The sequence below is a fragment of the Penicillium mononematosum genome, assembly GCF_028829835.1.
Source record: "Penicillium mononematosum strain IBT 11891 chromosome Unknown utg000003l:1.0-8172316.0:1.0-8177699.0, whole genome shotgun sequence".
Lineage (NCBI taxonomy): Eukaryota > Fungi > Ascomycota > Eurotiomycetes > Eurotiales > Aspergillaceae > Penicillium > Penicillium mononematosum.
In genome coordinates this window covers 4471574-4492866 of record NW_026643273.1, presented here as the reverse complement: position 1 = coordinate 4492866, position 21293 = coordinate 4471574, and the positions used below count along the sequence as shown (strand labels likewise).

At 48.2% G+C, this 21293-nt stretch overlaps 7 protein-coding genes across 7 annotated transcripts; 6 read left to right on the top strand and 1 right to left on the bottom strand.

The window, feature by feature from the left end:
* Positions 1–164: 164 nt before the first annotated feature.
* N7519_006704 (uncharacterized protein) lies at positions 165–1102 on the top strand (the record flags this gene model as incomplete). The annotated part of the gene is made up of 2 exons (XM_057293480.1): positions 165–287; positions 506–1102. The coding sequence occupies 2 exons, from the start codon at positions 165–167 to the stop codon at positions 1100–1102; spliced, it is 720 nt and encodes a 239-aa protein (XP_057148291.1).
* Positions 1103–7286: 6184 nt separating this feature from the next.
* On the top strand, positions 7287–8600 carry N7519_006703 (uncharacterized protein; the record flags this gene model as incomplete). Its single annotated transcript, XM_057293479.1, has 1 exon — positions 7287–8600. The coding sequence occupies one exon, from the start codon at positions 7287–7289 to the stop codon at positions 8598–8600; it is 1314 nt and encodes a 437-aa protein (XP_057148290.1).
* Positions 8601–10912: 2312 nt separating this feature from the next.
* N7519_006702 (uncharacterized protein) lies at positions 10913–11440 on the top strand (the record flags this gene model as incomplete). The annotated part of the gene is made up of 2 exons (XM_057293478.1): positions 10913–10949; positions 11133–11440. 2 exons carry the CDS (start codon positions 10913–10915, stop codon positions 11438–11440), a joined length of 345 nt encoding a protein of 114 aa, XP_057148289.1.
* A 3048-nt stretch (positions 11441–14488) lies between these two features.
* N7519_006701 (uncharacterized protein) lies at positions 14489–14843 on the bottom strand (the record flags this gene model as incomplete). The annotated part of the gene is made up of 2 exons (XM_057293477.1): positions 14489–14721; positions 14813–14843. The coding sequence occupies 2 exons, from the start codon at positions 14841–14843 to the stop codon at positions 14489–14491; spliced, it is 264 nt and encodes an 87-aa protein (XP_057148288.1).
* A 614-nt stretch (positions 14844–15457) lies between these two features.
* N7519_006700 (uncharacterized protein) lies at positions 15458–16259 on the top strand (the record flags this gene model as incomplete). Its single annotated transcript, XM_057293476.1, has 3 exons — positions 15458–15524; positions 15566–15711; positions 15831–16259. The coding sequence occupies 3 exons, from the start codon at positions 15458–15460 to the stop codon at positions 16257–16259; spliced, it is 642 nt and encodes a 213-aa protein (XP_057148287.1).
* Positions 16260–16887: 628 nt separating this feature from the next.
* N7519_006699 (uncharacterized protein) lies at positions 16888–18189 on the top strand (the record flags this gene model as incomplete). Its single annotated transcript, XM_057293475.1, has 3 exons — positions 16888–17140; positions 17290–17816; positions 17896–18189. 3 exons carry the CDS (start codon positions 16888–16890, stop codon positions 18187–18189), a joined length of 1074 nt encoding a protein of 357 aa, XP_057148286.1.
* Positions 18190–18685: 496 nt separating this feature from the next.
* N7519_006698 (ribonuclease H family protein) lies at positions 18686–20197 on the top strand (the record flags this gene model as incomplete). The annotated part of the gene is made up of 1 exon (XM_057293474.1): positions 18686–20197. One exon carries the CDS (start codon positions 18686–18688, stop codon positions 20195–20197), a length of 1512 nt encoding a protein of 503 aa, XP_057148285.1.
* Between the last annotated feature and the right edge of the window lie 1096 nt (positions 20198–21293).

Sequence of the window (21293 nt, the reverse complement as noted above, 5' to 3'; positions counted from 1 at the left end):
TCCTTTCAACCTTGGAAATTTCAGTTGGTTCCAGAGCTAATGCCCCTCCCCTGATTTCCGCAAAGAATCTGCAGAGAATGGTTTGAGTACAGAACAGCTTTTGAACAGCTCAAACCTCTTCACGAACTTGGTCCAACACCTTCTGTCAAATTAGGCGTGTCGCAATGGCTTCGCCGAACACCAAGATGCGTGGAAGCCCTTTGCAGACTCCCGGCAATGTTAGAATCGTCGTTCTCATCCATGTAGGCGACATCACTGTCTCCTTTGAGAAGTGGCAGTTGGCCCCGGTGAACTGTACTGAGGCAACTAAGGCTTCTGTCGAAGGTAGCAAATCCCAGAGACCGGATTTCTTTGGCAAGAAGCCTGAAGCCAGCTCCAAAAACTGATGTGGCTCACGGACTCGGCCCATCGTATGCAGTGGGCGGGTTTGAATGCCGCCGCAAAGACGACAACCTCATTCCTTTTTTAATCCACCACGTTCTAATCATGACGGCTCTAGCCATAGACAAATGCCGTTGATGGTAAGTTCTACATCCCAGAATCTGACCCAAAATTTGTTGGCAACCCATTTGAAGCCGAGTCCTTGATGTCGATACAACGGCTGCTCTTCAGGTTCTCGCATGGACTATCCTCGAGTATCTCGGGGAGCCTCTGGAAGAGGATGTGGAGGGCATTGTTCCTTCAAGCGACACCCCACACTCAACGCCAGCCGGGCTTGAGCCTGGGGAGATCCCCCTCAGCGCCTCGGAGAAATTCCCATGCTACCCTTCCGGCAACGCGCCCCCGCTGCAAGTCCCCACAGTACCATGATCGGCACATCCGATCATACGACCCATCTCCTGGACCCGGCCCGGAGCAGCAGCGCCAGTTCTGGACACTTCGCACCCTCAAATCAAAGCCACTAAGTGGCAGTCGAGGTCAACGACAAGGCCAGCCGGAAAAGGAAGCGCTCCTCATCCACGGATTCACTCATCGAATCTGCCAGTTGCAACATCTCTCTACTCTACAGAGAGGTTTCATGCATATTCACCTTGAAGTCCCACAGTTGCATACGGAGGTCGCAACGCCTGATCTGTTGCCTCACCAGGCCATGCAGAGATGAACGGTCTCAAACAACTTCCGCCGCTGACCTCTACCACAGCGCCTAACTCCTACCAAGACAAACAAAGTGACACCGGTATTGCCCCAGGGCGATATATCGATCACCTAGTGTGGGAGAAGGTGCCAGGAGAGGGCATGAGCATCAAGAAGTTGTGGCGGATCCCAGACAAGTCTCGGGTATTCCTTCGAAGTTCAAGACGCTGTATAGGTAAACACCCATGCCTCTACACTGATGAACATCAAACTAACCCATAAGCAGAGCCCTACGACTCTAGTCCGCGCACATGGACTGCCACTAGTAGTCGTCGCCAGTGACACTCCCTGTGGCGGAAAGTATGACTCACAGAGTAGTTCTGTACGGCAATGCGTGCATTCGGGGTCCCTAGAGCTGCCCCGGCGTAGTGTGGCAAGCCGTGCCATCTCCCCCTAAATGGGACAGCATAGGCATTGACTACCCGGCACCCACCCAGGACACCGGGCTGGTTGAACTGTACGCCATTGCTTGCGCAATGAGATTCGCACTGCTGTTTATTGACAACGCGATGTACTACACATCGCATAAAAAGGCAAGGCGACCAACCTTTCTTCCACCCTACTCTGCATCATGTCGCACACACACGATAGGAAGCGGGAAGTTATTATGTTCACGGACGATATCTCTGCGCGACAGCGCTTGAATGGGAAGTTCGTGTATTAACGGTTTTCGTGCCGCCGTAGGATAGTATGGAAAGCTCTGTCATCTCTCCCTAAATGAGATAGTATAAGTGTTGCTTACCCTTCTGAGACTTCGGACACCGGACTCGTCCATTGCCTGCGGAATGAAATTTGCCCTCGATTTCATTGGCAATGAGTACTGGCTGGATCTAGTAGAGACGTTTAAATCTGGTACTTTAATTGACTCAAAGAAACGTATTCTTAAGATCTCGGACATCCATTGATGCTCGATTCTAGAACTTGTCACCTTAACCCACTACTACCACAGCCCCTTCTGCGAGTCCCAGATCTAAAAAAAAGCACAGGCAACCCGCATCCATACAGGATCGAGTCAACGATAAGTTTCTTTCGAGACAATTTGTTCCCAGTTCCACGCACACGCCTACAACATACTAAGCCCCAATAGCACGATCGATCTCCCTCCTCCTGTCTACTCGCAGTGCATGTCCTATTTCCCTTGTTATGAGAATCAGCGGCGAGGAGCATATATTAGCAAGGCTCTTAGAGATATGATGGATTGGCACATTTTTGTCAACCGCCCCCATTGGTTTTATTTTTCGGGCGAAATGTTCGCTGGGGAGGATAGAGTCGACCGAATGTCGTTGCGCTAAAGGCACACGCGGATGTGGGGCTGATAATTCCGTTCCATGGATCCCACGTGGGTATTGGTGGGCCTCAAACAAGGTTCGACGGCAGCTCCCGACGACAAAACAGAGCTTGTTTAAAGCATCATAAATGTCTGGAGATGATGAGCTTGACGGGGCGGTGTTGGCAGGGACAGAAAAAAAAAGTATAGGAGGCCAGGAGATAATGGCTGTCAGGTGTGAAGCGGAACCACCATGTAGCGAAAAATTTAAAGAAATATGCGACCCATGTCAGGTAGATCTAAGGTTAATATTTCCCTAGGTGTAGGGAGTGGGCACAGCTAGGGTAAAATTTAGATGGCAAAAGGGTGGATGGTGCCCTTGTAAAAGCCAAGAACAAATCCCTCGAATCTAACCAAAACGTAATGATTCATTGCTCAGTTTTATTCATTGGAATAAGTCCTGCAGTAGTAGCTGATCGAGTCGTAGTAGGGAGGTCAGTGGGGTCTGTGTGGCAGAAGCTACCTGGTTCGACCCTGGGAGTTTGCACAAACCTAAGGGGGGTTTCCGTTGCTTCATTCTTTTGTTCAAATTATTTTGGGTCTGTCTTACTGCATTGTAATTTTTATTTGGAACAGGTAATAGTAATTGTAATAGAATGGTGGAGGTTGGGATAACTGTTGTGTGCCTTGACCAGGTGTTTGTTAAATTTAGCCAAAATGTAAAACTATCATCTGAGACCTTCTTATAGCTCAGTGGCATATTCCTCTTGGAAGCGGAGGAACGAGAGCCTGAGCAAATTACCTTTCAGGTCGTGACAGGGAGAAAGGAGAGGGATGTAACGCTGCCTGGTTCGATCCCAGGAGTCCACAAACCAAGAGGGTCTCGGGCTTCCAACCTCCTCTTTTTTTTTGTTTCTTTGGTAGATCTGCTCGGATTGTATTTTACTTTTATGGGTGTAGGACATTTTGATGGAAGGTTTACATTTGGTAGCATCAAATGATGAAAATAATGTATGAGGACCTGTGCCAGATGGGTGTTAAGTGTAACTTTTAAAAGGTAAGGATTTACATGGAAGAACCCCTTGTAGCCCAGTTCTAGACCTCAGATAGGCTGCTTTGGAGTGATGTCCGTGTCGTGGTAAGGAGGTTCAAAGGTTTTTGAAGTGCCTGGTTCAACCCCAGGATTGCTCAAACCTAAGGGTGGTTTCCGACACCTTCATTCTTTTTCTTTTTTTAAGCTCTTGTACATTATATTATTTTATATCTGTTTTAAATTATTCTCGCCTTAATTGCTAGCATCGTAATTGATAGAATTGAGAATGAGAATGATATAATATTTGCGAAGTTGTTAAATTTCTTGTCAGATCAGAGCAGCTCTCTCGAGTGATTGTGGGTCATCATTTTCATCAGCATCCCTCTATCATTTCAGTTCTGCATCCCCAATACCAGTCCTCCTCGCTAAGCATTCTTTAATCGACCTTAGGATATTCGCACACATTTCTACCGCTGGATCAGTAAGATTCCCAAAGGTACGCCCAGGATCTCATCCATTGGTTTAAAAGCTACTGACGGCCTATAGTCATAACCGCTACCGAGGTTCTGATGTATTTGCGCGCGAGGACAATATCCTACAGTCATCGGTAGTCGGAGTCAGTGATTGACATAGATAGTTGCCATCGTCGCTGTCCTGTCGAGTGATGATGGATCAAGGCATAGGGTAGTCAAAAGCAGGAGAAGGCTTGACGGGGTAATTCTGTACCGCGCTATGTGACCATTGTTGCACGCATTTGGATTCGGATGATTTTGCATCGTGAAAACTTGGTGTACTGATGTAGAATTTGAAGAGGAGAGGGATGGACGGGGCGAGGGAGAGACGAGAGTAACAATCGTACCACAGAGATCACGTACAAGTCTCATGTCAGAGAATTTCTCATGTCGTGCCTATATAGGCGGAGTAAGGTAGAGATAATGATTCTTGACTTGTGGTCGAATAATTGCAACATCATGAATCGAAAGGGAGCAAAAAGAAAGAAAGAAAGGAAAACAGGAAAATAGGAAAAAGAAATCCCCTGGGTTTGTCAACTCCTGGGGTTGAACCAGGTAGCTTGACAAACCCGGGGAGGTTTCCCTTTGACCCCGAGGGGTCGGCCATTACCAACTAGGCTATAAGGGGGTATCTTGAAAATATTTATCTTTTTTTTTTAATATATAGGATCTCACTAGCGCCAAATATAACTAATACTACCTTTTTCTGTCTCATTCAGATACTTATAATTTAATTATATTATATTTCATCATTCATACTGCATATGAATCAAAAAGTAGCCAGGGAAAAAAAAAGAAACCCCCCCTGGGTTTGTCAACCCCTGGGGTCGAACCAGGTGGCTTGACAAACCTAACCTCACTCCCTGTCACGACCTGTGGGCAACTTGCCAATTAGGTTCTCCGGAACCAACTAGGCTATAAGGGGGTATCTTGGAAATACTTGCCTTTTTTCTACAATTTATAGGATCTCATTAGCGCCAAATATAACTCAAAACAATTATTATTTTAATCCACAGGGTTATATTTAAAGGATCTTTTATTAATCACTCTTTGCTTTTGCAGTCCCTACGTGTAGTTGAGGGGTGGGTCATGTTGCAGAGTGATATTGTCGAGATGTGGCTCCACCTTGAAAATCGACTAAGTTCGAGTGTTGTTAGTCCAGTAAACTACATACTTTGATATTTGAGAATACCTGTGTCATATTCATGCGCCTTCCATTCGCCAGGTAACCAGCGTATCTTCAAATAACGAAGATTTCCGGATATCAACCCATCAGACTCTATACTTGGTTAGACTTTGTTGGGTCCGCGGGTCGGGCCGGTCACGTGTGGAATACACTAGCCCTCCTACGAACTAGCCTAGAACCCTATTTCCACTGCCCCCATACGATAAACTAAATCCTATAACGTATGTACAAATATATATAGGTATGTATGCAGGTCATATTGTAGTACATGAATACATTAGATGGACAGATTGAAGGGAGAGTGTCTAAAGTCCAAAATGAGTTGAAGTCCTTCAACCATACTCCAGGCAACCTGTATTGTTTTGATTTTGTTCTTTCATCGCAATTCTCTGTGTCCTCATCTTGTTGCAACACTCACCAGAGAGTGTCGCAAACTGACAATAAATGATTAACGGGCCCTCACCCAGCCCACGTAGGTCGCCCAGTATCCGAAGCTGTGACCTGATCCCCCGAATCGCTGGCCAACAGCACACGTCAACACTTTGTCGCCTCGCGCCCAAATCATACCGCATTTGCTTGGCGCTACTATGAATCCTAACAGGAACAAAAGCCATTGACAGCCCTATATACCTTGCCAGCCAGACTCAGCCGACAAGAGGAGAAAGAACCGTCGGAGACAGTGCTGTGGAAATACTTGCATGCTTCCCTTCTGCAAATAGGGATGGATTTGGGAGGGTATCGAGGAGTTCTATCTTCCACGTGCTAGGGAACCTATTCAAACAAAGTGCATCAACAGGACCGCTACACTGGAGCTTTTCACAATTACCTCCATGCCCCAGGCCACCTTCAATACACTCATGAACACTTGTGATTGCCTGCTCGGATATCCTTACGGATCGCACATATTTTTCAGAAGTTCTTGAACGAAGATTTTACTAACCAGATGAATCAAATCAGCCACCGCCCGATGACGCTTCAAAATCTTGGTACACGAATGAGACGCCCTCGGCCTTGATGGTCTCCCATCTTTCCCCGGTATTGCCGAGACTGAGCGCTCGAATGGACCGCATTGCAACCTGGGCAATTGTAGGATTGCAGGAAATGGGACCACACATGACATCTCTAGAAAGGGACAAAGCAACCTCCATTCACACGGGAATTTGGCTGGTTCCTTGGATTCGACTGAAGCTAGCAGGGACACCAATTTGCAATGGCCGGGCATACCCATTCCTTTAAAGCTAGTCTCAATGAGAGCTTGCTCCATGTGCCTGAAATATACAGAAAGGAGATTGATTCTGCGGGCTTCGGGACGACCTTCGACCTTCTGGAACTTGTGGTCCAACAAGGCATTTACCTGGAGCTCCATCTAAGGGCCGATGAGAGATATGCTATAGAATTAAAAGCCCCATAATATGTCGAAGAGTATACAATCACAACCCGCTGCGTGCAGCCCTGCCAAAAGCTCAGAATCCGGTCATACAGACCTTGAAGAGCTTGGCCAAAAGGAAAAAGGGTTGTCTCCCTATTAGCGGTATCCTTTCTCGGATCCCAAATCAAGGATTTTCCTGCATGCCCAATACACTTTACTCTACACATTCCCTTGCCTATTCGGCAGGCCACTCTATATCTATCGCTTTTGTTGCAGATTCGCTTCTTCGAATGGCCCAGTGATGGATTCCATGGACCTACACGCAGATACTAGTCGGGACACAAGCTCGTTCCTTGCGTATATCACGAATTTCTATTTTCACTCGCAATTGTAAAGAACTCAACTTCCGCGGGGCTGGTAACTGCCGCCGAATAATAAATTCCTTTCCCTTCCCACTTCGATGAACTGAGGCTTTCTGGTCAGTTGATCCCTGTATCGCTATATCGTGAACGTATTGGAGCATCGCATAAGTAAATGTTTAAAGGACCGAGGTTGGGGACGAACTGCTCGAGGATTCCTTCGCAAACGCGTGCTAGGCTTGTCTCCTGTCGTCTCGCCTTACGTGTAGGTCACAACCAGCAGGAGTTCCTTCATTTGTTTTCTTTTTCTCTTCCCCCCCCCTCCTCTCTATCGTCTCCCCTCTCATCAATTCTTTTGTCTGTCCCTCACTTGATCCATTAATCGTCCCATTTCATACAACTACTCTACCCACCTCGAAGCCCATTATGGCAGAATCAACTGCCACTGATCCAACCGTTGAACCTGTCGTCGAGACTCCTGCCTCTGTTGACGAGCCATCAGTTGGCTCCGTCCTTGAGCCTCCTTCTGGCTCTGTCTCTGAATCCGCCACCCACCCCGAACATAAAAATCCACCTCTTGCAGATCCCGTTCCCTCCCCGCCAAGATCACCATCCCTGGAGGAGGGCGAAATACCACAATCCCCAGCGAGTCACCAGCGCGCCCGACATCCACCAACCCTCCATCAGCCCACAGGTAGACGAGGCCCGGATCGACGGGTCCGATCTGCAAACCCGTCCCCGGAGCCACAGTTCGACGAGCTGCAAGATCCGCAACCCACCGCGAGCTTAGAACAGAGGCGATCCCAGTCGCCGGAGCCACAGTCCAAGCAGCCACATCAGCCACGACCCACGGCGAGTCTAAAGCGCAAGCAATCCCAGTCGAACCCACCGGATCTGGGACCCACAGCGAAGAAGCAAAAGATAATTCGAAAAACCTGTGTTGGGCTTGGATACAAGTTCTGTGGTTCGATCATCATATCCAACCGCAAGGACGCCGATGAGGTCGCTCGCTACATTCATGACCTCCCTGTTCCCCAACAGGTTACTCGCAGGCTAGTTCTCTATGGTGATGCATGTCTCCGTGACTCCTCTGCCGCTGTGGGGATAGTTTGGAGGTCCCCAACGTCTCTACCCGAATGGGATGGATTGGGCGTTGGGTATCCTTCCAAGACTAGGAATTCAGGCGTCGTAGAGCTCTACGCGATTGCCTGTGCAATGAAATTCGCGCTCGATTATATTAGCCATACTGCATTTGCTGTCTCCAGCGAGGATTCCGCCCAGTCAAGCTGTTTTCCGCCGGGAACTGCGCGAACCATGTCGCACACCCACGACATGAAGAGGGAGTTAATAGTGTTTACCGATGACTGGTATGCACTGCAGCGGTTAACTGGCACACTTGCCAATAAGGTGGGAGGACCCCATGACCCCCTCCTGAAGACAATTTGTGACCTATCCCAGCTTCTAGTGCAAAAGGACGTGCACCTGGAGCTGCATTGGAGTCCAGGTCACGGAGACATCCCGGGCAACGAGGCTGCCCACGATATGTCAAGACGAGCCGAGGTAGAGACTAATCTGTCTCGCACTATCAAGGAGAGAGAGGCAATGTTACTGGCCGAGAAGCAGGGTAACAGGCCTGTGTTGGGATGGACTGTGTCCTTTGCTGGACCCGAAGTCACCGGGGCCACTACATCCCCCCTCAACTTCCCCAGCCACCTTTCCTTGGCCATTCGGCCAAAATAGTCTCTTGGCTATCCCCACCACAGTAATAGCTGTCTTGCCTCTCCCACCACTGCGGCTCGCTTGCCGCTGTTGACTACGGAGTGGTTTTAGGTTGGGAAAAGAAGAAAAGAAGAAGAAGGGGGGGGGGGGGGGTTGGTTCATGTTGCGACTTACTAGGTCATATGGACCTACGAAATTTGTCAGTGTTGTCAATGTAAATAGTAAAATAGTATGTATGATTGACATGTGAATGATGATTAAGATGTGACTGAGAGTTCGTTGGCAAAACATACATAATAACGTGTTGAAAGTCGAGTACACGAGTGCTATTTCCCATTTTCTATCCAGCCACAACCTTGACAAACCCATTCTGGTGATAGGACGCAGCATAATATTAAATTTCGTCTCGCCAGGAAAGATGATATCGGTGGTTCCTTCCTATTTGGGGCGCGCAGATTCCTATAAATTTAGAAAAAAGGCAAGTATTGTCAAGATACCCCCTTATAGCCTAGTTGGTTCCGGAGAACCTAATTGGCCGTTGCCCACAGGTCGTGACAGGGAGTGTGGTTAGGTTTGCACATGCCCCTGGTTCGATCCCAGGATTGTGCAAACCCAGGGGGGGTTTCTTTTTCCTTTTCCTTTTCTTTTTTTTTTTGTCGCTTTAGGTCTAATCTTAAACTAACTTCATATTCACTTCATATCTAATTACCTCTATCATCATGTTCACTTTGACTTTGGATTATTAGCTTAAACATCTCTATTATATCACATCTAGTACATCTATATATCTGGTTGGCTTCATATTTGGTTAATCAAAGCATAATATATACAACCTCATTAGGCCACAAAGAAACCCTAGCTTTCACTCTAGTACCACTTCCAATGGTCAATTCTAACCAGACTCCCATTTATTCCACGTCACGGATTTATAAATCTGCCGGCTAGGCGAAGACAAAGTGAGACCCACAGTAGAGATAAGGTTGAGCACTAGTCTATACCTGGCCTAGGGATCTGGCACGTGACTAAGACAGACCCTATATATAAACGAAACCACCTACCTTGGAAAATCCGCACTCGTTCTCCTCCCTACTCACCCTGTTTTTGCTCACTGTTATTTTGACCGTGAATTATTTCACCCAAACCTCGCTTCCATCCCCCAAGCTGACCAATTGTCGCAACAAAGGTGCAAAGGCCAGCGAAAGCTGGAGCCACCTAATATATCATCCGCTTCTGCCCTGAAAGGTACACCGGTACTGGTAAGCATAGCCCACACTGGGGGATTTACGCCAGAGGTCTACAGCCAGCGCATGCTTATCTTCGACTGCATAGGTTGGGGCACATGTCAATCTCTCCCCTTCATGGAGTAACCGCATCACAGACCAATTCACACCGTCACATCGTCACCAGGGGCGTCTTCATGTGCACGAGCAATACTAATGCTCTCAAACATATTCCTTGAATACTGTTTTGTCTCTCGAACAGGCCAGATACTACCATTTACGGACCACCTGAACACAGTTCACAACATTGGGTACAGCTCACCCTTGCACCCAACAATACACAATCTGCGATGTTTTTGCGATGTCGCCCCAAAATATAGCTGAGACGCATCACACCTGCGGCAATTTGGGGATCCGAGAACTGAGGCCATACATGGGAGGAAGTCACAAACGGACGTGTGTCCACAAGGGCAGTTGTCTGCGCGCCAAGCCACACCACGAATGTGTCAAGGGAACTAACGTCTGACCTAGGGAAATTGAGGCCTGATCCTAACCAGTCCTGCCCCACCTACCTATATCCGAAAATGGAAGAGATGTCATTTCAATCTTTCAACTGGCTCCAAGTCTACAACCCACCACCAGTCCAAAGCACAAGCGATCGTATTCAAGTGCCGTGGGCCTGTCACCTTCCCTGTGTCTCTCTTGACGTTCATCATTTACCCCATTCCATTTCAGCTCCCATCTGAGGCTCCAATACCGAGACGAGCTTGGCACCCCAGGCAAAATGCAACAACTGCGCCTCATTATAACCGGCTAAGAGACCTACAAGCCAGCACCAGTCTGAAATACAAATGACTAGAGTTGAATCCGCCGCATCTATTTCCAACTTCCAAAAAGCAAAAGCATATCCGAAGTCCTGTGTGGAACTTGGCCAGAATTTGTCTGTTCTACCATAATTCCAGACCACAAGGGGACAAACGAGATGATGTCGGGGTCCGGGGTGGGTGACCTGGATACAGCAGTTAATGGGATGAGGATGGGAACCACTGGAGCCCGGCGTGCGATTGTCCGACGAGCGCCTCTACATTGCGGTCAAAAGCAACATATCCAACAATGTTCTCAAGGGAAGATATCACCTCGATTTTGACGGGTACGGGACGATTCAGGCCTCGCGGACTCTTCAGGACCTGCACCTATGGTCCGCGCACATGGTCTGCCACTAGTAGTCGTCGCCGGGGACACACCCTATACCGCGAAGGCTTGCTCACAGAATAATTTTGTACGGCAACGCGTGCAAAAATTTGGGGTTCATCCACTGCTGCTGTGGGAACAGTCTGGAAAGCCCCAACGTCAGAACCAGAATGGGATGGGTTGGGTGTTGGGTACCCTTCTAAAACTACCGATTCAGGCGTCGTCGAACTGTACGCCATTGCCTGCGGGATGAAGTTTGCCCTCGACTTCATCGACGACGAAGCGTGTTCCGTGTCCGACCAAGAGTCCGCCGCATCGCCCTTTTTCCCTCCGGATTCGACACGAACCATGTCCTATACGCACGACAGAAAGATGGAGGTGATAGTATTCACGGACTACGTGCGGGCACTCCAGCCCTTGAAGGGCACAGTTCCACACATTGTATTGTAGCCCCCTGATTAGGACAATCTCGGACCTCTCACATCTTCTTGCCGCTAGGGATATCCACCTAGAGCTCCATTTGAGTCCGGGATATAGTTACCTAGTATCCCTAGCAATGAAGCGGCCCATGATATGTCGAGGCGGGCTCAGACAGAACTCCATCTGTCTGTCCCTATAAAATCTCGAAATGAAAGCCTAATAGCCGAGCAACGTAAGAACAGGCCCGTGCCGGGATATATTTTGTCCTTCGCTGGACCTAAAGTCACTAGGGCCACTGCAGGCCCTCTCAACTTCCCAGGATACCTTTCATTGGCCATCCGGCCAAAGTAGTCTTATGGATGGCATGAATTAGTGAGATTTATAAGAGTATTATCAATGTGGATAGGATGTATGAATGACATGCGAATGACAATTGAGATGTGGATGAGAATTCCTTGGCAAACAATACTGTGTGTAGGGCGAGTACACGAATCTATCTCATCCACCATTTCACAACCTTGATAGACCCACCATGACGATAGCATGCAGGCAGATTTCTTCTTGTCAGGTAAAGATGATGTAGTTGGGTGGGGGTTGGTTCCTTCCTATTTTGCGCCCAAAGGGTCCCATAAATTTAAAAAAAAAGACAAAAATTCTAAGAAATCCCCTTGTAGCTGTGGCAGGCTATTCACGAACTTGTAGACAAGGCTCAGATGGAGTACAGACTAAAACGGGCTCGCAAGCCCACAAACACACACAAATTGGGTAAAAGGAATGGATTAAATTGTAACTAACTGGGCTTGGTAACAACGGGGAAGGGCCAGGTTTTTATATCCCTGGATTCTGCCCCTGAAAACCGCCTCAACCCGGAAAAAGGGGTAAATCCGAGCTGGGCACCTCAAATAGCCTAGTTAGTTCCGGTGGTCGACTCCAGGAGTTGACGAAACCGGGGGGGGCGGAGAGAGGCGGGGCACTTTTTTGTTTTTTTCTTGTCGCTTTATGTCTAATCTGAAACTTATTTCATATTCACTTCATATGTAATTCACTTTATCATTATAATCACTTTGTCTTTGGAGTGCTAACTTAACACCTGAATTACTTCATATCTCTGGTTTATAGTTTCTTTATATCTTGTTACCTAGGTAGCTTCATATTTGGGTAATCAAAGCATAATAATATACAGGCTTACAAACAGGCCCTGTCTCTTACTCTATTACCACTTCCAAATAGTCGATACTAACAGACTCCCATTTATTCCAAGTCACCGATCTACAAAACTAGCTGGCGGGTAGATGGGTAGACGAAGAAGACAAAGTGAGACCCACAGCAGAGATAAGGTTAAGCGCTAGTCTGTGCCTGGCCTAGGGCCACGACACGTGACTAATTACCCACCCAATATATAAAGGAAACCACCTGCCTTAGGAAATCTGCTCTTGTTCTTCTTTGATCATCTACGGCGATGCGTGTATTCACAATTTCTCTGCCGCAGAAAGTATAACAGACAAGGGGGAAACAAAAGAGTGACTCGGGCCATTCCATCGGCTTTCAAGTTGTTATTGTTCAAATTTGTTGGCTGCCTAGTTTGACCCCAGGAGTGTGCAAATCGAGGAGAAGGGTCCTTTTTCTAAGCTCAATCTTTGTCCAGGCTCTGTCACAGCCGCACGATGCTTTAAGTTTATGTCAAATGTACTTCTCTTTATCATTTGCGCTTATATTAGGACGTCATAAATCGGTCTGGACACAAGGCCATGGGTGATTTCTGCAGTATGATTCTTTCCCCTTCTCGATTGACATTTTGAGACATATACATCAGAGTAAAGCAATTAATCTGAAAGGCAACAGTGCAACGATCGACTTTTGTGTTGCTTCGAATAAATTTGGACTTGTAATACGCTGCTACTTCTGACGAGGTCGATGCCTAACTTGGGATACGCTTTATGTTGATTGGATTCAAGTAATTTCTGCAATGGATACTTCTATGATTTGTGCACCTAATATCAAGTACTAAGAAAGCTAGAGCATTGAATTTAATAACTAGCATGCGTTTTCCTCGCAGGTTTGGCTTTTGAGTCCGTACTTATGTTTCCTTTCACTTTAATGTACACTAGAGGTAAGTTTAATTATTTACTAGTTTTTTAAATCAGAATTTGGCCATATTAATCCCATAACTGACACACAGTACACTATTAAGGTGTTAGTATTACAACATCCTTCCTATGTTGCTCACTTTGCCCTTATTCGTCATTCGTATCCTAGGTACCAGGCGCTGGTGCCGGAGGGAGCGCTGGCAGAACTTAGGTTAGGGGGTAGTCTTTGCTTGATTGGCCCTTGACCTACTCCATCACCGGTCAAGCAACTGCTGTTTCGTCGATGAGCTGATTTTGGGTTTCGTTGGTCATTGTATCGGTCGACACATTCCCCGCCACTCTGGAATGGCCGGGGCTGAGGTGTAGCTCGAGGTGCACGCCACGGTAGTATATCTGAACGCTCACTGATCTTTTTCCAATTGATGAGGAAAGTCTTCTTCGGGGAGGTAGGGCATGTCCCCACCCATGTGACTCAGCACATTAATGTCACAAGTGAAAAAGAAGGCTTCCTTGTTCATGATAGGCTGGTTGGATATGATCTGTGTCGAGATTCCGGGCAAATATGTCTTCGAATGCTGAGTGATGGCATCTATTTGAAGAGCCATATCTTCATCGGGGTAATAGGAAAGGTGTCCATGAATGCGTCTGTGCGTATTACAATCATCTGTAAAGATCAAAACCTCCTTGTCTTTGTTGTGGAGATGCGAATTTGTTGGTAAATACTTCCACCGTATCACTGATTCCCATACCGTGCGATTCCGAAAAGACCAAGCTTTCCTGCCAGACAACGGCGGCGACCTTCCCCTCGGCGATAGGAGCATCACAAAATCATATGAGACGCTTATGTACTTTTGGTTAAATGGGGCGGTTGACGATTCCTTTCGCAATATCCTTGGCAATTGCGCCATTGACGTGAAAGACAAACCCAATGAACTCTTGGCCAAGCTCCCAAGAGAACCTTTCCATCAATCCTCTCTAATCCTTGACACTTTCATTTTGGCGCATGCATTTTTCTTGAGTTCAGGGGGCTCGACAGATTGGCCACCGGTTGAGGTGCGGTTCTGCTGCGAGTGGGCCGGACAGGTCGGTAATCAGTCGAGGCAGGCTTCGGCTGCAGGTTGGGCTCGACATTGGCTAGGGGAGGTTTAGGCGAAGGGTAAGTCTCTACCACAGGCTCCCCGAGGTATTCGAGAACAGCACGCGCGAGAGCCTGAAGGACAGCCGCTGCGTTGACATCAATAACATGGTTAACAGGTGGTTCGAATGGGTCAACAGCAAATATTGGGGTCAGATTATGGAATTTTGAACTTATCACCAATGGCAACTGATGTGGCTATAGAAGCCATGATTCAGATTTGGTGGATGATGACAATAATATGACTGGGATGAATTTGAAAATTTGGGTAGAGGACGCTCTCATAGTTTGAGATTGAAAGGAGACAATAAGCACGAGGTGAAACAAGATCTTTGACCTCGAGGTTGCAGAAGAAAAGAATATACCAGTGTGCCTGCCTCGTGTAGCCCCAAACCACAGCCTCGACAAGGGCTCCGACAATACTCAACATTGGCTTCAACAGCACACTCAGTAGGTGGCAATACCTGGTATCGCTTTTGCTCCGGACGCAGCTGAGCAGCAACCGACATATGATCTGCCAACATATCCAAGTCAGCTCTCAATTCTGCCTCACTGAGATTTCAGTTCTTTGTCTCTAGACCATTACTTCTGCCTTACTATACTTCTCTTCGAGCCCAAGCATATGGGATGTTCGACAGGAAGGGCAGTGTTTGGGATGTCTCGATGGACCGAGTTTGTGGGTTGTACGGGGACATGTCACAGCGGTACCTTCGGGACTAGTACTGGGTTCCCTTCTGCTCCTTCTTCTTTTTACCCTCCTTCTCCTTCTTTTTCTTCTTCTCCTCTTCCTCTTCCCAGATCTTCGCATTCAGCAAAAATGATTTCATGCCACTCCGGCCCCGTTTACCCGGCATCGATTTACTACCCGAGGGCCTAAGCGCTAAGCCCAATGGTGAGCCTGCTGTCGAAGCTATGCTGACACTTTTGTGGAAGGCATTGCACAGGTCATACCAGCGGGGCTTGAGCCTAAGGAGATCCCCCTGAGCGCCCCAGAGAACTCACCGTGCTACCCTTCCGGCAAGGCTCCAGGAAGCACAAGCCATGACATTGATGTCGGGTCTTCGGGGGCCCGCATTAGAGTTCGCACACACTCTCCCACAGGAAACTCAGGACAGCTTTGAGCTGTTCTCTCAACAATTGATCAATCAGTTCCCCTTTGAAGGGAAGGTTGTGAACAAATTCGACGTGTGCATGCAAGCCTGCTCGTCCTTTCGAAGAGTACACCGAATCAGTCCGGCTTCTTAGTTCTCAAGTGGGGGCGGAGGACCAGTCCGAGCTCGCACAGGCCTGGGTTGCCGGTCTCAACAACCAGGTCATCAGTGCTGCAGTCCGAACCAGTATGCTGTCCTGGGATAAAGTAAAAATCCCGAAAACGGTCGCTTTCGTCAGGCAAGCGTTAGGAAACCAGGCCTCAGAGTACGCTGCCCCTCCGCGTACGGAGTCAGAAAAGGTTGCTGCCGCTCTCTCAGACCTGACTGAAATGATGAAGGGGGCACCTACAGTTTATCAGGCTCTATCAGGTTTATCAGGCTCTATCAGGCGGGTCAGCCCGAAAACCCCATCCCGGAGAATCACCAACCAGTTCAATAATGCCCTCGACCCGTGCTCCTCAACAACCGGAGGATGATTCTGGGATAAGTCAACTCCGGGCCAGAATCGAAGAGCTAGAACGGGACGAGCCCGGCCGCAAATCTCCCACAAGCCTGAACCAACCAACTGCTGGTCCAAACAATTTGCCTACTGGTTTGAATACATCAGTCTCTGTGTTAACGGAATCAATCGTGGACCAGGATCGGCACGCCCGATCAATCATTCCATCTGCGCAACCGGGCCCAGGGTAGCCAGCGTTAGTTCCCAGCATTCCCCGCCCTAAACGACAACCTAAAACGCTAAGCCACCAAGTGGCAGCCCAGGCAGACGAGAAGGCCAGCCGGAAAAAGAAAGCCCACCTCATCTACAGATCCACTTATATATTCGCCCTGACCGTCGAAAAGGAACAACACTAGTAAGATAACCAAACGGTTCTGCTGGGAACTCGACCACGGGTTTTCTGGATTTTTTTCCAACGTCAAGGGCTCTATGGGTTTAGATTTAGCTAACAACATACTCGAATACCCTATTCCCGACACGGCAATGAAGCAGCTTGTGAAAAGGACATGGAATTTGCTCTCGACTTCATCGGAAATGCAGCCTATTCCGTGTCTGGCCAATATCCCGCCCCGTCAACCTTTTTCCCTCCTGGTTCAACACGAACCATGTCGCACACCCACGACATGAGGGAGGTAATAGTGTTTACCGATGGCTGGTATGCACTACAGCGGTTAGCTGGCACACTTTCCAACAAGGTGGGGGGAGCTCATGCCTCCCTGGTGAAGACGATTTGTGACCTGTCTCAGCTCATTGTCCAAAGGGACCTCCACCTGGAGCTGCATTTGAGTCCAGGTTATGGGGGTATCCCGGCCAACGAGACTGCCTATGACATGTCAAAACGGGCCGAGGCAGAACTTGGTCTGCCTCGCACTAGCAAAGCTAGAAATGCAGTTTCGTAGCCCCACCAGTGGCAGCGGCTTTGCCTCCTACCACCACAGCCCATTTGCTATAGTAGGCTGTCAAGTAGTTCTAGGCTGAGAAAGGAGCATAATGCTGTTATGTACTAGGTCTCGACGAATCCACTACCGTCCTGAAGAAAGCATCTTCCAACCTCAATGAGTCTCCAGCAAGCCCGAACGAACCAACCCCCGGTCCAAGCGACCCTCCCACCGGTCCGAATACAGCAATCTCGGTTGTGACGGAATCAGTCGCGAACATGAAAAGAACCATCGCCCACCTGACCGAGTCAGTCACGGACCTGGGTAACTCCATCTCCAGCTTGAAGGAATCAATCCTTACCAAATCGCCTACTGGATCGAACCAGTCTGTCACTAGACTGGGGAAATTGTCCGGCCCAAGCGAAGGGCCCACTCGTTCAAGAAACACGTCTCCTGAACCGGGCAGCCGGAAAAGGAAGCAGCCCTCCACAGATTCTCTAGTCGAGTCTCCCAGACTATCAAAGGCGACCAGAAAGGAAGTTAAACGTTTCTCCTGGGAGCTTGGTCAGGAGGTTTCTGGATTCGTCTCTTTTCTGGAAGGCTATGTGGCCATCGGCATTGCCAAAAATATTCTGCGGCTTCCCATTCCAGACAACGTATGCAAGCGACTGGTCTACTTCTCAGACGCTTTGATACGGTCGTTCTACGGTGGCAGTCGGAATCGTCTGGACAAAGAGCTTTATATCCCCCGAGTGGGAAGGAAAGGGGATACCATACCGCTCCGGGATTGATAGCACCGCGGTCCTTGACTTATTCGGAATCGCACGCACCCTAGAATTGGCTATCAAGGATATCGACAAGCCCCACACAATGGTCAATCAAAGCCTTCCCCAGGACAAGGAATTCTTCCAGGATCACTTGCTACAGACCAGATCACATCTGCATACCAAGAGTAAGGAACTATTCATCTTCACTGATGATATCTTCGCCTTCAAGCGTATTAGTGGGGATTTGCCTTATTCCCCCTAACGGAGATATTTCGAGTCAGTTGGAAGTAATCAGTCGGCACTCAAAAACGCTTGATGAGCTTGGGGTACACATCGAACTTCATCTGAGCCCCGGCCATAGGAGAATCCCAGGAAATCATGAGGCAGACAAACTGGCGAGACGGACAAAATAGGATGGAGCGCAAATAAACTTGCCTGTCTCTTTCTGTTTTCTTCCCATTGATTTCTTACTCTACACCCCTACAGACAGAATCACGGGCCAGTAAGGCGTTATAACTTAGCATTGTAGTAGTAGGTGCTGTGGTAAAGAGGGAGAGACCATATGATCGAATAGAAACAGTACCGAGACTAGATGAAGGAACTGTAATATAGTGTTATCTGGTGGTTCCTACTGTAGCAAAATGCTATAGCTTAGACACGTTAGGTGTCGAAATGATACGTTTGCCAGCAGTCCTCCGTTTCCTCCTACTCCTTCTTCCTATTCTCCTCTTTTTTTTCTTCCTTTTCCCACAGAAAAAATGATTTCATGCCATTCCAGCCCAGTTTATCGAGATCTCAATTTGCTACCCAGGGACCTAAGCACTGACCCTACTGGCGGATCCAACGTTGAGCCCACTGGCGAAGGCAATAGCGAGCCTGCTATCGACCCCATTACTGACACCGCTGTCAATGCTAATGCTAAACCTGCCGTGGAAGCTAACGTTGAGCCTACTGTGGATAATGGTAATCCTACTGCCGATCCTATTACCGAGCCTGTTGTCAAGGCTAATGGTAACACTGCTACTAAAGTTTATGCAGAGCTTTCTGTGAAAGGCAACGTGGATCCCGCAGTCGAAGGTAATGGTAAGCCTGCTGTCGAACCCACTATCAAACCTGTTGTCGAAGCTAATGCTGACCCTTCCGTGAAAGACAACGTTGACACCGCCGCCGAGGCCAATGCACAGGCCACGCCAGCGGGGCTTGAGCCTGGGGAGATCCCCTCAGCGGCACCAAAAGCTCACCGTCCTACCCTGCCAGCAAAACACCCCCGCCGCAAATCCCGACGATACCCGGATCGGCACATCGTACCAACCAATCCGTCTCCTAGACCCGGCCTAGGGCAGCCAGGGTCGGCTCTAAGCATTCCCAGCCCTGAACAACAAGCCAAAACGTTAAGCCACCAAGTGGCAGTCGGGGCTGACGGAAAGGCCAGCCGGAAAAGAAAGCGCGCCTTATCCCCAGATCCACCTACAGGTTCGTCCAGGCCAGCGAAGAGGAACAACACTAGTAAGGCAAGCAAGCGGTTCTGCTGGCAACTCGGCCACGAGTTTTCTGGCTTTATCTCCGACGTCAAGGGCCCCATCGCTTTAAATTTTGCCAAGAACATACTTGAACACCCCGTGCCCGACACGGTAGAGAAACGGCTTGTGTACTTCAGTGATGCGTCTCAGCGTGCACTATGCGGTGCAGTCGGTATTGTCTGGCCAGTGTGTCTAACAACCTCCGATTGGGAGGGAAAGGGCGTGTATTATCCGACAAGCACTGATGACAGTTCTATTCTGGAACTGTTTGGGATTGCGTGCAGCCTTGAAATAGCAATTCACGATATGGGAAAGGAAAGGGCAACTGTCGCTAAAACCCTCCCGCATACCACCTCAAAGCCTCACGCAATGTCAAAGGAGGTTTTTGTCTTTACCGATGACGTTGAGGCGCTGAAGCGCATTCGTGGAGACCTGGCTTACGACCCTACGAACGATGTCGCCAACCTGTTGGAAAGAATTAGTCAGCACTCAAAGGCACTGCATAGGCTCGGTGTCCATGTCGAGCTCCACTTGAGCCCGGGGCATTCTGGGGTCCCCGGCAACGAAGCTGCTGATACACTGGCGAAAAAGACAATGTACGAGCTTTTTGCGGCAACGAACAGCTCCTGGTCAACTGCTAAATCCGCTACAAGCATGCCTACACAGCCTGCTCCAGTCCGGGTGTCTACTTCTCGTAGATCCCGACTGGGTCTACCCCCCTTGCCTGTGCCCCCTCCCATCATCTCCTGAAGCATGTAACAGGCATGGTTCGACTGTGCGAGTAATGGACTCGCAAGTGATAAATTTCTGACTAGCCGGGTAAATTAGTTTGTTGTGTGATTAATATGGCAAAGCGTTGATTGAAAAGATAAAGTAAAGCACAACAATATTGTAGTCACTTCCAGTATACGAAAGTCTCCTATCTCTATTGGTAGGACGTGTGTACCTTCAATGTTGGAGCTTGAGGATCCAAGTCAAGGTTTACATGTAATGTGACACAATATGTGTGAGTATGGATAAGAAGGGGCAGGTTTGGTTTCAATCTTTTCTAGTCCTTAGTTCTTATTTCACTTTACAACCCTCCTGGTGTATTTTCAATTCTGTTGTAGTGTATGTAGTAAGGTTGAGAGAATCTGGTAAAAGATGAAGATGATATAAGTAATGTGTGGGTAGCTTGGCCAGATGTTTGTTAAATTTAACTAAAATGTAAAACTGTCACTTGAAACCCTCTTATAGCTCAGTGGCTTACTCCTCCTTCGGAAGTGGATGGACCGGACCCTGGGCATTTACCTTTCAGGTCGTGACAGGGAGAATGGCAGGTGAGTGAACTACCTGGTTCGACCCCAGGAGTACACAAACCAGGGGGGTTTCAACTTCCGCTCAATACAATTTTTTTTAACTTCTTTTAATTCCCACATCTCCCTAGTTTACTGGCCTTTTTTTTTTTTCCTCTCTCTTTGGCTGGAGGTGATACCCGTGAAGGTAAGTGGGAAGACCTAGGTCGTATACGTTTCCCTTGCTAGGTTCGTCGCCAAGTTACTCCTTCGTCTTCTTTTTTCACTCGCAACACAAGTAATAGATACCTACCGGTACTATCAATTGTGCAATTAATATCAAGGTATTTTTATTTGCAAAGTAGGATGATAGGATGCCATTATTCAATTTTCTAGATATGTACGGAGTAATGTTGTCAAAATAGACGTGGCTGTATAACGTAGATCGGATCCACAGAAATGTGGCTTTCCGCCCCACATATTCCACTCCTGAGATGCCCCGCCCAGACGTCATTCTAATTCTTTTCCCACCTCAACCCTTCCAAGATTGTCTCTCAATGACCCGACCGAAT